We start from the raw sequence: 15,211 nt of genomic DNA, 5'->3' as shown, positions 1-15,211 counted from the left end.
TTCTGTGAACTTTTAAAGATATGAGGGTTTTCGGTAATGCTATTTCAAAGCACATAGCAATTTTTCTTAAACTTACACAAGGCAAATAATTTCTCAAACTAAATATGTATTGATATAAGTTGGCAGGCGTCTTTACTTCAACATGATTGTTGTTGTTGTATTTATACTACCTTTTTAAGACTTTTTATGGTAGATGGTAGAATACCCCTTTTCCGTCTGTTTGACCAGAAATCGAAGCCTTGGCTTATTCCTCATATTTAATATTAATGAAACATTTATATCTGCTTTAATTTCTCAAAAATCTAGTCCCTTAGCTTTCATTTGACACTAGATTTAACATGCTCCTGTGAACTTCAAATGTTGGTGCTTAAGGGTCCTTTTACATGGAAATGACCATAACTAGAGCAAGGAGTTAGAGTGCTGCATCAAGCCTGTGCAAGGATCTGCTCTCTGAAGAGAGGTGTGGACATAATATCATTAGCTAACATGCTCAAGGAATGTATTTGAATCATAGCACTGCACATGCATCTTGATGTATTGGGGAGTGAACCCGTCATCTTCAATAACTCTAAACATCAAGGATTCATGTTGTGTTTTCACATCAATCTGACTTCTGTCCGAAGGAGGAAAAGATGTAAACATTTTCTCATCCAAACAGTATAGAGAGAACTTAAATCATTCATGGCTTTTCTCCAACTACCTCCTGGCCTAACATGATGTAAATACTGTTGATAATACACTTATTATGTGTCAAGCGATGTAGTAGACAACTAGTAGACCTGCATAATCTGCAGAGGTAGCTTGTCTACATGTGACCCGTATATGTGAAATACAGGACTGAATAGTTATTTTCAGTAGTTTACCTGGGCTTTCAAATGATGCATATATATTACAGCCAACTTTACCATCAAGCTCCGTATCAAAACATCCAGTCAGCTGAGAACTTCTCCATGTCACCATTTCAGGTCTGAGGTCTGTGTCTCAGTCAGGAAGCATCATGTAGAGGCAGTTACTGAAGCCAAGACTGGGGTGCTTTCCAAATGGCACCCTATTCTCTATATAGTGTATATAATTTTGACCAGGGCCTATAGGGCTCTGGTCAAATGTATTGAACTATGTTGGGAGTAGAGTGCCATTGCGGACCCGCTTGGGCTCCCGCTAGGCAGGAAGCGCATTGACTTGTTTCCAATGGTCAATAGAGACTAACTCGCAGCAGGTAGCAAGCTAACCAGCCAACCTCAAAGAGGGATCCCTTCAGCCTGGGCTGTGCTGAAGTCTTCCATCCACACCATGGGGGCGCTGCCAGGCACACTATTTCCATCAGCCCAGTCCCATTATCCAATTGAAGCGATAGATATGGTGGTGATGTCTGTCTTCCCTGCAAGCCTGGAAGCAAGAGCTTCGCACTCTCACTCAGTGAGCTCAGTAGTTGTTTAAGTGAATTTGCGTACATTTACGGGGATAAAACGGCAACAGCAAATACCACTTTAAAGTCCTCCATGTTACGGACAACTTAATGGGATAATAAAAGGGATAAAATTCCTCGCACATCATTTTGTGTTCAAAATTGTATTATATTTCTAAACTCTTGCTTCAGTACCTTGAGATGTGAACAGATGTATAGCAAATGACTTGTTTATAGTTATCACCGTTTCACTTACAGGAAATACAGTTATAATAGTACTAGTATAACAAAAGAAATGTCAGCCATAGGCCCTGTTGTAATACTTCAGAAATGTATAATTTCATCCCTGTTTCCTTGAGGTAAGCACAGATCTATAAGTGATGGATAGGTGTAAGCAAGGTCGCCAACCTATTGCCTTCAACAATCCAACCAATTCCGAGCTGTGATTACTTCAGAAGGCAAGGAGGGATGTATTTGAATGTGGTGTTTCCTTTTCACTCCTGACTGAAACTTATTGTTTTTGCCCTTGGCACATAACACATACCGGCTTTATCAAAATGTGGGGCGAGAAAGGAAAACAACCACCGAATGAATGTTCCGACAACAAAACGACACACACGGGCTCCTTGTTTCTCTGTCAAAATGTAATCAGCCGTGCCTCATAGTCTCTCAGGCAAGAGTGACTGCCAGGCAGGAAGATGTTACTGTAATTATTGTCTTGTTCGGTGCAGACTGAGTGCCTTGAATAAGATATAGTCCAGGGGAAAGCAAATATATTTGCACAAAGCACTCCCAGCTCCCCATTTGTGTGTAGCCACCATTGTGTGTAGCCAGCTTTGTACCAGGTGTGTTTTGAAAGAACGAGAACAGAAAGACTTGGGCGAGCTAAAATGAGACGACGTTATCATTTTCTCCCCAGCTCCACCTCTCTCCGAAGCGACCTCGGCGCCGGCTGAGCCTCTCCGAACGACAACCACCACAACAACCACCACAGCAGCACGCAACAAAGGCGTAGCAAACACCATGACCACAACAGGGCCCAAGGAGGGTAACAACAGAGGAGGGCCCAAACCCCCTCTGGAGGTTCCCCAGACCACCGCCCAGCCGCCTCTGGAGTCCTTCCCCCTACCAGAGCGCTTCTGTGAGACCACGGAAAAGAGGGACATCGTGTGGCCTCAGACCCAGAGGGGCATGTTAGTAGAGAGGCCTTGCCCCAAGGGGACCCGAGGTAAGCAGAGGGTTTACCTTAGGGCATTAGCTACTGTTTATCACCATGATGAGTGGTTGGAGAGATGAGATCGCTTGTGTGTTTTTGTTACCTGCACAGTATGTTATTGTTTCTGACAATCATTTATTGATAAATTCAATTCGTGCAGGACTGTATAGGGAATCAACAAGATTTAGGATTTTTACAGTTGTGTAAATAATTCACTGCATTGTTATAGGTCAAAATAGTATTTGGCAATGTGCAGCCAGTGTGTTGAAGGGAACTGGCTCAGCTGTTACCCCAAGCTTGATTGAAGATGTTCAGGCCTTATTGGATTGTGTGTGAAATTGTGTTATCATTCAGGGTTCATTAGACGTTGGTGTAATTGGGACGGAAGGAAAAGTCTTATTATTACTTACTTTATAGTGAAACTGGCACTGGGAGAATATAGTCAGTATTTATGGTAAATTACCAGCTATTGATGTAAAGACAACAATTAAATGCAGTGTATGTAGGATTTTGGAGGTTAGGTTGGTTTAACACGATGAGGTATATGGCTAATATAACATGACATAATCCAATGTAGTTTCTAATACATATATCTTATATAACTGAGCTATTGTAAATGTATTTTCCTGACAGGCACCGCCTCTTATTTATGTGTACTTGCCACGGGGGCCTGGCACCCAAAGGGCCCTGATCTCAGCAACTGCACTTCCCACTGGGTCAACCAAGTAGCGCAGAAGGTATGTATGAGCTGTACTACCTCAATGTTTTGAGCTACAGTATACAGTCGGAAGTTTACATACACTTAGGTTGGAGTGATTAAAACTTGTTTTTCAACCACTCCACAAATGTATTGTTAACCAACTATAGTTTTGGCAAGTCGGTTAGGATATCTACTTCGTGCATGACACAAGTCTTTTTCCAACAATGGTTTACAGAAAGATTATTTTTACAGTGGCATAGAATTGTACATACACTAAGTTGACTGTGCCTTTAAACAGCTTGGAAAATTACAGAAAATTATGTCATGTCTTTAGAAGCTTCTGATAGGCTAATTGACATAATTTAAGTCAGTTGGAGTTGTACTTGTGGATGTATTTCAAGGCCTACCTTCAAACTCAGTGCCTCTTTGCTTGACATCATGGGAAAATCAAAAGAAATCAGCCAAGACCTCAGAAAAACATTGTAGACCTCTACAAGTCTGGTTCATCCTTGGGAGCAATTTCCAAATGCCTGAAGGTACCACGTTCATCTGTACAAACAATTGTACGCTATTATAAACACCATGGGACCACACAGCCGTTATACCGCTCAGGAAGGAGATGCGTTCTGTTTCCTAGAGATGAACGTACTTTGGTGTGAAAAGTGCAAATCAATCCCAGAACAACGGCAAAGGACCTTGTGAAGATGCTGGAGGAAACAGGTACAAATGTATCTATATCCACAGTAAAACGAGTCCTATATCGACATAACCTGAAAGGCCGCTCAGCAAGGAAGAAGCCACTGCTTAAAAACTGCCATAAAAAGCCAGACTACGGTTTACAACTGCACATGGGGACAAAGATCGTACTTTTTGGAGAAATGTCCTCTGGTCTGATGAATCAAAAATAGAACTGTTTGGCCGTATTGACCATCGTTATGTTTGGATGAAATAGGGGGAGGCTTGCAAGCCGAAGAACAACATTCCAACAGTGAAGCACAGGGGTTGCAGCATCATGTTGTGGGGGTGCTTTGCTGCAGGAGGGACTGGTGCACTTCACAAAATAGATGGCATCATGAGGGAGGGAAATTATGGGGATATATTGAAGCAATGTCTCAAGACATCAGTCAGGAAGTTTAAGCTTGGGTCTTCCAAATGGACAATGACCCCAAGCATACTTCCAAAGTTGTGGCAAAATGGCTTAAGGACAACAAAGTCAAGGTATTGAAGTGGTCATCACAAAACCCTGACCCCAGTCCTATAGAAAATGTGTGGGCAGAACTGAAAAAGCGTGTGCGAATAAGGAGGCCTACAAACCTGACTCAGTTACACCAGCTCTGTCTGGAGGATTGGGCCAAAATTCACCCAATTTATTGTGGGAATCTTGTGGAAGGCTACCCGAAACGTTTGACCCAAGTTAAACAATTTAAAGGCAATGCTACCAAATACTAATTGAGTGTATGTAAACTTCTGATGTGATCAATGTGATAAAATAAATAAAAGCTGAAATAAATCATTCAATCTATTATTATTCGGACATTTCACATTCTTAAAATAAAGTGGTGAGCCTAACTGACATAAAACAGGACATTTTTTACAAGGATTAAATGTTAGGAATTGTGAAAAACTGAGTTTAAATGTATTTGGCTAAGGTGTATGTAAACTTCTGACTTCAACTGTAAGTAAATGTACTAATTCCCTTAAAATACTGTAGGTACTGCGGTGCTTGAAGTAGAATGAAAATGGTGCCTGTAATCATTTTAATCTTACAGTAGTGGTGCTCATATTTTATAGTTGATAAGAGTAATCTCTACCAGTTTGAACTGGCTCAATTCAAGCACTGCGCTCTAATAATTGTATATTCCTCTTTCCCTTATATGGCACCTCTTTCCTTTCATCTTCCACCATTTATGATGATTAAAGAGTCAAAATAGCCGCGGGCCATCCACTAGGTTGCGCTGTCTGCTGTTTGTTCTGATAAGTGACTCAGACATAGAATGTGTAGTAATTTAAGCACGACGGACGACCCTTCATCATTTTGTACTCTTGTGTTCACTTCCATCAAATGAGAAATACAGCACCCCGAGGAGTGTTATTAAGTGTAATTAGTCACCCATCTCTCCAGACTGGCGTTATATGGGGCAGCTCATCCTAGAATGACCTCACATCAGAACGGGAGGGAGAGAGCCTCATAGTCTGGTGGAATATTCCCTTATTCTGGTCCCAGATCTGTATGTGATTAAGCCAATAGCATAATAATCATATTCAGAGGACCACAAACAGATCTGGGTACAGTCCTTAGCAAAGTTGATACTACCAGCCATTTCTGCTGCCCATTTTAAAACATCGAAAGCCATAACAAATATCTTAGTATAAAGGTTTGTTCATGCTTATAACAAGTCTTAAGCCTATAACATGGCTGTAAGAATATCAAATTCAATAAAATTTCTAAAATCCCAAATAGCTAGCATTGCAGAGGCAAAAGCACAGAGGCCAGGAAAAACTCCCTAGAAGTAGCCTGAGAAAACACCTAGAGAGGAACCAGGTTCAGTGTTACAAATATATTTTTTATCGCTCCAGATCCGTAGTGGCGAGAACGCAGCTAACCTGGCCAACGAGCTGGCGAAGCACACCAAAGGACCCATCTTTGCCGGCGACGTGAGTTCATCAGTCCGACTGATGGAACAGCTGGTCGACATCCTGGATGCTCAGCTTCAGGAGCTGAGACCCAGCGAGAAAGACTCTGCGGGCCGCAGTTTTAACAAGGTAACTGATTTTCCACCCTTTCAAAATGGCTGCCACTTGACATCTTCATTCCCCTATCACGTACTGTGCTTTATGGAGATAAATAGCACTGCCATTTCTCCCCACCAGCAATCTCTCTGGATCTGAGTCACCGCTAGACGTTTTGTGATGCTCTTCTGAGCTGTCTCCCGCTTCAAGTTAGGAGAAATGTGATTCCTTCTAGTCAGTGAAATTAGTGGTTCTATTTTGTTAATATTCCTCATATTATGTCTGTTCCTCTCTCCCTTTCTTTCAAAGTCAGACAAATGTACTCAAGCAAATAAAGAAACAGCAAACCAATTAGGATATTAAATTATATGTACTGAAATGCAATAAGATCATGTTATTCCCTGACATATTTGTACACCTGAAGTAATTGCTGTAATTGCCTCAACCAAGGCTTGTTCTGTGAAGTCTCCGGTGTATTTGAGAGAATTACATCATGCCACAAATGGAAGTGAGGGCTCTTTTGTCTGGAACCTGCAGGTTGTGTAGCTTAAAGCATGAGGAAGGAGAAAGCCAGCTGAAAGGGGGGGAGTGATCAGTCAGAAAATAATCGAAGCCTTGAACACTTGTTCTCAAGTTTCTACATTTTGCTAATTGTGTGTTTCTTTGTTTTATCTTTTTTCTACCTAATGAAAAAGCTTCAAAAACGAGAAAGGACATGCAGGGCATACATGAAGGTATCTGATCTATGCTAATGTACCACACTCTGCTTCTCTGCACCTCCCTCCCTCCCCTCCACTCCCCTGCTCAGCAGCATGTACCCTCGGTATTGTCATGTAGCCTCTCCCCCCTCTCTCTGTGCTTCCTGCATTTTGGAGTAATTGCTTCCACACAGCCATAATTGTGCCAAAGGTCCACGCTAAGTGGCCGAGACATCATTGGCAGTTACCAATGTAACTTATTTTCTCCCTTATATTTATAGGAGGATTTGGTTTTGTTTTTCGCTTATCTTTGTCTTCCATTGAATGGTCCTTTCTCTTTTTGCTTTAAGAATGTATATGCCTAAATATGTAACACAGTGATTCACAAACTGCATTTCATGGCTAAAATATGGGTAATTTCCTATATAAAGTTGGCCTGTATGTCTTTTAAGGCACACATTCCTTTTTACAGTCACCTCCGATTCTGCGAGTCTCCTCAATAGAAAAGCCCATTACAGTGCTACAGTGCTAAGGATAGCTGTACTTAAGACTCTCTTTCCACCTGTGATGTATTCAAACCTTTGTCTTCCTGGGCCACACTCTGACCTTTAACATGTTAATTCATGACTGTTCATTCATCAGGGCACAGATTTTCATTTGTGTCATATATTAGAGGCACAAATCTGCGCTTTCCATTGGACTAATAAGGCTGGTGGGGGCAAACCAATTTGTGTCCTTCTCCATTTAATAGTTCCAGTGGCCTGCCGCTCTAAGTATTTTGGCCATATCGCTTCTCTGGCCATTAGGGACTTCTCAACATCCTTCTCCACCTGCCTCCAAAGTCAAGCTCTCTGACATCCAGATCGATCCTCAGGGACGGTGTTAAAATTGATCAGGTTAATTAGTCCTTAGATGGCCATACTTGTTAAAAATAAGAATTTTAGCTAATAGCTACTATCCTTTCTCCCCAAATGTCTCATTATCGTCATCTCATTCATATTATTATTATTTTTTGTTGCAAATTTCCAGTGCATTGCATGTTTCTGTGGGACATGGGTCTATTTTTTGTTTGTGAGAGAAGATTTGAAATATGTATGTGACTAGATGACAGTGTGTGTGAGTGGGATGCTGTGTCGGCAGAATTTGACATACAATATAGTTGATGAGAAGTCACATTAGCCATCCGTGCTAGCTAGAGGAACTGGGCCCCCATTGATTACCTGATTAGTCTGATTGATTTGATAATTTTTTTAGGAGATCCCACTAGCGTCTGTATGTACTTTATCTACTGCCTGTGGAGTTCTAGCGACTGGCTAAACAGCTTGGATTTAATATTTCAAAATGCATAATGTTTTGGTTTTCTCAATGATTTGAGCTGTTTAATAGTGTTAAATGTTTATTATACAATACATTATGAAGATTAGCTGATAAAAAAAAAATTGTCCAAGAAACATTGAAACACCCCTCAGTTTTAAACATATTCAATTATCTGCTTGAATGCACAGCAAATCACAAGAATTTACACCACATCGATACAGAGAAGATACTTGTGTGGAGCATTTGTTTAGCACTTACTCAAAACCCAAAACATTTTTTTTATGATCGTCTATAATATGTCAATGGGATTGCTTCGCCATGCATTATCAAAGCTATTCATATGACACCCCTCTTTGTTTTTGCTTATGACAATTACTGTAGTCGAATGTTTTCAGAATTGCTTACACATCTCTTTTTCTGATGGACACAGGCCATTGTAGACACAGTTGACAACCTTCTAAGACCAGAGGCTCTGAAGTCCTGGCATGATATGAACAGCACGGAACAGACACATGCTGCTACTATGTTACTGGATACCCTAGAGGAAGGAGCGTTCGTCCTTGCCGACAACCTAATGGAGCCGGCTATTGTGAAAGTACCCGCTGATAATATAAGTAAGTAATTGAATTCCCGGTAAACAAATAATAAAGCACGGCCAGTGATTTGAACGCAATCAGTCGTTTTTGATGCTGTATGCATATTTCAACTACTCATGTCGAGAAAGAAAATGAGTCTGTTCAATGAGTTCAGTCACAATGTACATGTAAAACAAAGTGATGAATTTCAGACAATTTCCAGGTTAATAGATTGGGAGGACTTGGTTTATAAATGCGTAGGTCTGCCCCATGTAATTCTATACATTAATGTGAACATTACCCTACTGCGGAGACCTAGTAAAAACAGTGTTTAGACCCTGTCTCCTCCTTTAACCTCAAAGCTCTCGGGACATGAGAGGGAATGAATGTAAAATGTTTCACTGTGCATTGCAACAACATTTCTTCTTTTTTTTATTCAAATGCTGCAGTTTTATCTTGTACATCCAGTCTTTCACCGGATTTTTACAAGTGTACTGTATCCCACAAAGGGACTCAACAGGAGCTAAAGGATCACCTTGGTTCTGACATTTTAACTCGGCAGCAACATTGTTGTTGCATAGAATCACTTGAACAATGTATTCAGTGGCTGTAGTACCTAACACCCCCGCACTCTTGCTTCGCCTTAGGAATGTAAGCAACCACGTCCTGGGCATCAACATTTTTCTTTTTTATTACCCTCGTCTTACTCAAAACACACTGTAATGTCTTGTATCTCTCTCTCCCGGTCTCTCTCTTTTCTTGTCTCTTTTTTTCCCCCTTCATCAACAAAACCCCAGTCCTGGATGTGTATGTGCTCAGCACGGACGGCCAGGTTCAGGATTTCAAATTTCCACAGGTCAGCAAGGGTGGTGTTTCTATCCAGCTGTCCTCCAATACTGTCAAGCTCAACAGTCGGAATGGTAAACCCCATACACTTCCCTCTCAGAAATCTCACTTCATTCACAGGCAGAGCTGCATGCGGGTGTTTATCCCGAGTGTGAGTGTTAGCTCAGACTTTTTGTTCCATTCCAGTGTCTATGAAAAGGTGAAGAGTCTGACGAACCGGTCTGTCAATGCAGCTTGTCAAAACTGACAATGCACAGTGATTACTCAGTGGGACTGTTAGATAGGAGCGACCACTAAGGATTTGAACCCTAAAACCCAGCACCATGATATTTTCTGAAGATAACTGACAAGGCCCACTTATGTTCCCCGATGGTCTAATCCGTTTTTTTTTTATTCTCAGCCCTTAGTTTTTTTTAACACTACAGTTACTACTGCTTTTATTTGGAAGGAACATGTTTTCCTAGCCGCTTACCTATTATGTTTTTCCTTTCTTCAGGTGTTGCCAAGCTGGTGTTTGTTATGTACAAAAACCTTGGGCAGTTTCTCAGCACTGACAACGCCACGATCAAAATGTCCAACGATGCTTATGGGCGGAATGTGTCGGTGGCCGTAAATTCAGACATCATCGCCGCCTCCATCAACAAAGAGTCCAGTCGTGTGTTCATCACGGACCCTGTGATTTTCACCCTGGAACACATTGACGTAAGTCTTTCCAAGCTAAATGAATGGAGAGGTCATAAAACCGCTGGGAAAGAGAAGAGCCTGGCAGGCAGAAACCGTTTAATTTATTATAAATGCCTGGCTAGGTAAAATGTAAAAGTACAAAGTAAGTCGCTTTGGATTAAAGCATAGTCTAAATGGCATAAACAGGTAACTGCCAAAATAAAGGAAACACTAGAGTAAATGACGAATACAAAGTATATTGAAAGAAGGTGCTTCCACACAGGTGTGGTTCCTGAATTAATTAAGCAATTAAAACATCCCATCATGCTTAGGGTCATGTATAAAAATACACAGTTGGCCATTATTGTAGCTACATGGCTCGAAGAAGAGATATCAGTTACTTTGAAAGAGGGGTCTCAAAGGAGCATGGGCTCCCGAGTGGCGCAGCGGTCTAAGGCACTGCATCTCAGTGAAAGAGACATCACTACAGACACTAGTTTGAATCCAGGCTGTATCACATCCAGCCGTGATTGGGAGTCCCATAGGGCGGCGGACAATTGGTCCAGGTTTGGCCGGGGTAGGCCATCATTGTAAATAAGAATTTGTTCTTAAATGACTTGCCTAGTTAAATATAAAACAATAAGGGGTTTAAAGCAGTGGTTTCCAAAAATAAATCCCCAGGGCCCCCTTATTTACATTTAAATTGGTTTAGATCATTGTTTATTGAGAGAGCCTATATTAAATACACCATCATTTTGTTTAATTTGAGGGACCTAAGAAATGTTGTTTTGAAGCTCATTTCCTGCATTTCTACATAGTCTAACAAGACTCATTACTATTTTAATGATGATAATAATATTAATGAATAAGGGAAATAAAGTCTAGACCCGATTTCCCAAAATGTTATTCCGCTACCAAATATGTTTTATTATAATTTACATGAACCTTCAATTGAATTATACATATTCTGTTTTACAGAAAGTGAATAGATCAATTGATACCAACAGAATCACACATTGTATAAGATTACTTCCCAAGCAATGTCCAATTTCTTTGAGTCCTCAACTTTAGAAGGTCGTAGGTCAGCTTCTGAATGTCATAGAGTAAAGATCTTACCATGTGTATCAGAGTCGCGTCTTCCTCTGGCATTTTACCACTTGTTTCTAGCCTAAAGCGTCGCAGATTTATGTGTTGTTTTAGATCGGTATAGACAATCGTGATCACGTTGGTATACAATATGTGTGTTTGACTGAGACGAGTAGGTCTTCAATTGGATTGAGATCTGGTGACTGAGACAGACCGATACACACACAGTTTAAAGGGTGTGTGTGTATGTCTCAGTCTCCAGATCTCAACCCAATAGAACACTTTTCGGAGATTCTGGAGCGGCGCCTGAGACACCGTTTCCACAACCACCAACTAAACACCAAGTGATGGATTTAGTTGTGGAAGAATTGTGTCGCATTTCTCCAATAGAGTTCCAGACACTTGTAGGCTCTATCCCAAGGTGCATTGAAGCTGTTCAGGCAGCTCGTGGTGGCCAAATATATAAGATACATTATATTGGTGTTTCCTTTATTTTATCAGTTACCTGTATATAAATATATATATTTTTTTTTAATTCCACATTTGGTTGTATTACAGACTGAATTCAAAAATGACTAAATAGAGTGTTGAGCCTAGGTGCATCCAATTGCCTTTGATCATCCTTGAGAACTTCATTGGGGTCCACCTGTGGCCAACTCAATTGTTTGTACATGATTTAGAAATAAACACACCTGTCTATATGATGTTCCACAGTTGACATTGCATGTCAGAGTAGGAACTGACTATTGATCTTTGAAATAGAATTGTGATGAGGAATATACAGTTGAGTTTTAATGACTCCAACCTAAGTGTACGTAAACTTCCGGTGTACGTAAACTTGTTTTTCAACTACTCCACAAATGTCTTATTAACAAACTATAGTTTTGGTAAGTCTGTTAGGACAACTACTTTGTGCATGACAGAATTATTTTTTCCAACAATTGTTTACAGAAAGATTATTTCACTTATAATTCACTGTATCACAATCACAGTGGGTCAGAAGTTTACATACACTAAGTTGGGTGCCTTTAAACAGCTTGGAAAATTCCAGAAAATTATATCATGGCTTTAGAAGCTTCTGATAGGCTAATTGACATAGTTTGAGTCAATTGGAGGTGTACATGTGTATGTATTTCAAGGCCTACCTTCAAAGTCAGTGGCTCTTTGCTTGACATCATGGGAAAATCAAAAGAAATCAGCCAAGACCTCAGAAAAAAATTGAAGGTCTCCACAAGGCCTCCACAAGCCACGTTCATCTGTACAAACAATAGTAACCAAGTATAAACACCATGGGACCACATAGCCGTCATACCGCTCAGGAAGGAGATGCGTTCTGTCTCCTAGAGATGAATGTACTTTGGTGGTGAAAAAATCCCAGAACAACAGCAAAGGATCTTGTGAAAATGCTGGAGGAAACAGGTACAAAAGTATCTATATTCACAGTAAAATGAGTCCTATATCAACATAACCTGAAAGGCCGCTCAGCAAGGAAGAAGCCACTGCTCCAAAACCGCCATAAAAAAGCCAGACTACGGTTTGCAACTGCACATGGGGACAAATATCGTACTTTTTGGAGAAATGTTCTCTGGTCTGATGAAACAAAAATAGAATTGTTTGGCCATAATGACCATTGTTATGTTTCGTGGAAAAAGGGGGAGGCTTGCAAGCCGAAGAAAACCATACCAGCTGTGAAGCACAGGGGTGGCAGCATCATGTTGTGGGGGTGCTTTGCTGCAGGAGGGACTGGTGCACTTCACAAAATAGATGGCATTGTGAGGGAGGATAATTATGTGGATATATTGACAAAATAGCCCTGACCTCAATCCTATAGAAAATGTGTGAGCAGGACTGAAAAAGTGTTTGCGAGCAAGGAGGCCGACAAACCTGACTCAGTTACACCAGCTCTGTCAGAAGGAATGGGCCAAAATTCACCCAACTTATTGTGGGAAGCTTTTTGTGGAAGAAAAAATGCTGAAATAAATAATTCTCTCTACTATTATTCTGACATTTCAGATTCTTAAAATAAAGTGGTGATCCTAACTGACCTAAGACAGGGAATCTTTACGAAGATTAAAAGTCATGAATTGTGAAAAACTGAGTTTAAATGTTTTTGGCTAAGGTGTATGTAAACTTCCGACTTCAACTGTATCTGGGGAAGGGTATAGAACAGTTTCTCGAGTGTTCAAAGTTTCAAAGAGCACAGTGTTCTCCATCATTGGGAAATCCAAAAAATATGGAACTATGGAACTCTATGGAACTATGGAACTCTGCCTAGAGCTGGCCGTCCGACCAAACTGAGCAACCGGGCAAGAAAGACCTTGGTCAGCATGGTGATCAAGAACCTAATGACCACTTGACAGAACTACATCGTTTCTTTGGCTGAGATGGGAGAACTTGCCAGAAGGACAACAGTATCTACAACTCTTCACCAATCTGGGCTTTATGGGAGAGTTGCCAGATGGAAGCCACTCCTGAGAAAAAGGTACACAACAGCATGCCTGGAGTTTGCAAAATGGCATGTGAAAGTTAATGAAAAGATTCTGTGGTCTGAAAATGGAATGGCTTCAGAACAAAAATGTGAAAGTCCTTGAGTGGCCCAGCCAAAGCCCAGACTTGAATACCATTGAAAATATATGGAAAGACTTCAAGATTGCTGTTCACTGCCGCTCCCATCTAACTCAACAGAACTTGAGACAATCTGCAAGGAAGAATGGGAGAAAATCCACAAATCCAGATGTGCAAATCTGATACAGACATCCCAAAGACGACTCAAAGCTGTAATCGCCGCCAAAAGAGCTTCTAACAAAGTATTGTGGTGTGATTACTTATGTAAATGAGTAATTCATTTTATTTTCAATACATTTGCAAAATGTTCTAAAAACCTGTTTTCACTTTGTCATTATGGGGTATTGTGTGTAGATGGGTGAGAAAAATAATAAATGTAATCCATTTTGAAATCAGGCTGTAACACAACTAAATTTGGAATAAGTCAAGCGATATGAACAGTTTTTGAAGGCACTGTCTATATCAACATTAGGATATAAATTATTCCCATTTTATTTTATGGAGGAACAAATTAACTCATAGATTAGACATACAATGTCAGAAGAAATTACTGGAGCACCAATTATCCTTTGTCTTTTAAAGTTGTCAATGTGGACTCCCAGAGGTCTACGCATGAGTCCGTTCTTTATCCAGGAAATTGTTCATTTCCAAAGACAAGCCAATTGTATAAAGAAACAATAATAACATGAGGAACAAACAGGCAGGCAGCGTTTCTCAACCAGTCGAAATCATGAATCAGCTGGGATCATATGGATATATATATATACAAAGAAATGTCAATTGAAAAAGTGTAAACCTAAACAAAGTGCAGCTAGTTTGCAGTCTTTCCAGCTTCAGTTTGAAGTGATTGTTTTAGCTGTGTTGTTGGCTAGCTCCTCTGAACAACATTGTCCTGATAAGTTGTCACATTTTCTATGCCATGCGAAATCGCTCCTCATTAGTGCATTATTGATTTATCCAAATAAATATACTAGAAAACAGCTTAAACAAATGCAAATGCGTCTACTTTGCTGTTATTTTGGTTGCACTTTTTGTAAGTTAGCCGTAGTTGGCTAGCTAGCAAGCAGGGGAAAAGAACAATTTAGAACAAAAGACTGGGTTGCATCCATTTATACTGAATTAAAAGACTGAACGACTGGGTCTCGTCTCTAGCAACCGAACCAATAGAACAAACGACCAGCCGGCTTGAGTAGCAACTCTAGATTTGTGTCGGGACTATATCTTCTGGAATGACCCCATAATGACAAAGCAAAAACAGGTTTTTCGACATTTTAGTAAACATATTAAAAATGAAAAACAGAAATACCTTTTTTACATAAGCAAAGAGGCACTGAGTTTGAAGGTAGGCCTTGAAATACATCCACAGGTACTAAGGGTATGTAAACTTCCAACTTCAACTGTAAGTATTCA

General features: G+C 40.4%; 1 protein-coding gene across 19 annotated transcripts in view; it reads left to right on the top strand.

The window, feature by feature from the left end:
- The window catches only part of adgrl2a (adhesion G protein-coupled receptor L2a), a 201,169-nt gene that overhangs the window by 154,910 nt on the left and 31,048 nt on the right, over positions 1–15,211 (top strand). For 13 of the 19 annotated variants that reach the window (XR_005051450.1, XM_021599928.2, XM_021599926.2 and 10 more), the window contains 7 exons: positions 2,325–2,633; positions 3,255–3,358; positions 5,899–6,084; positions 6,747–6,785; positions 8,497–8,680; positions 9,439–9,561; positions 9,984–10,189. Coding sequence is in view for 18 of the 19 variants with exons in the window: in XM_021599928.2 (XP_021455603.2) it covers positions 2,325–2,633; positions 3,255–3,358; positions 5,899–6,084; positions 6,747–6,785; positions 8,497–8,680; positions 9,439–9,561; positions 9,984–10,189 (1,151 nt within the window). In the remaining variant the exon portion in view is untranslated. The remainder of the gene's footprint in view (positions 1–2,324; positions 2,634–3,254; positions 3,359–5,898; positions 6,085–6,746; positions 6,786–8,496; positions 8,681–9,438; positions 9,562–9,983; positions 10,190–15,211) is intronic. The other 6 variants (XM_036975487.1, XM_036975480.1, XM_036975483.1 and 3 more) reach the window with 1 other exon arrangement.

The sequence above is a fragment of the Oncorhynchus mykiss genome, chromosome 4 (assembly GCF_013265735.2).
Source record: "Oncorhynchus mykiss isolate Arlee chromosome 4, USDA_OmykA_1.1, whole genome shotgun sequence".
Taxonomy (NCBI): domain Eukaryota; kingdom Metazoa; phylum Chordata; class Actinopteri; order Salmoniformes; family Salmonidae; genus Oncorhynchus; species Oncorhynchus mykiss.
This window is presented reverse-complemented; position numbering and strand designations above follow the sequence as displayed.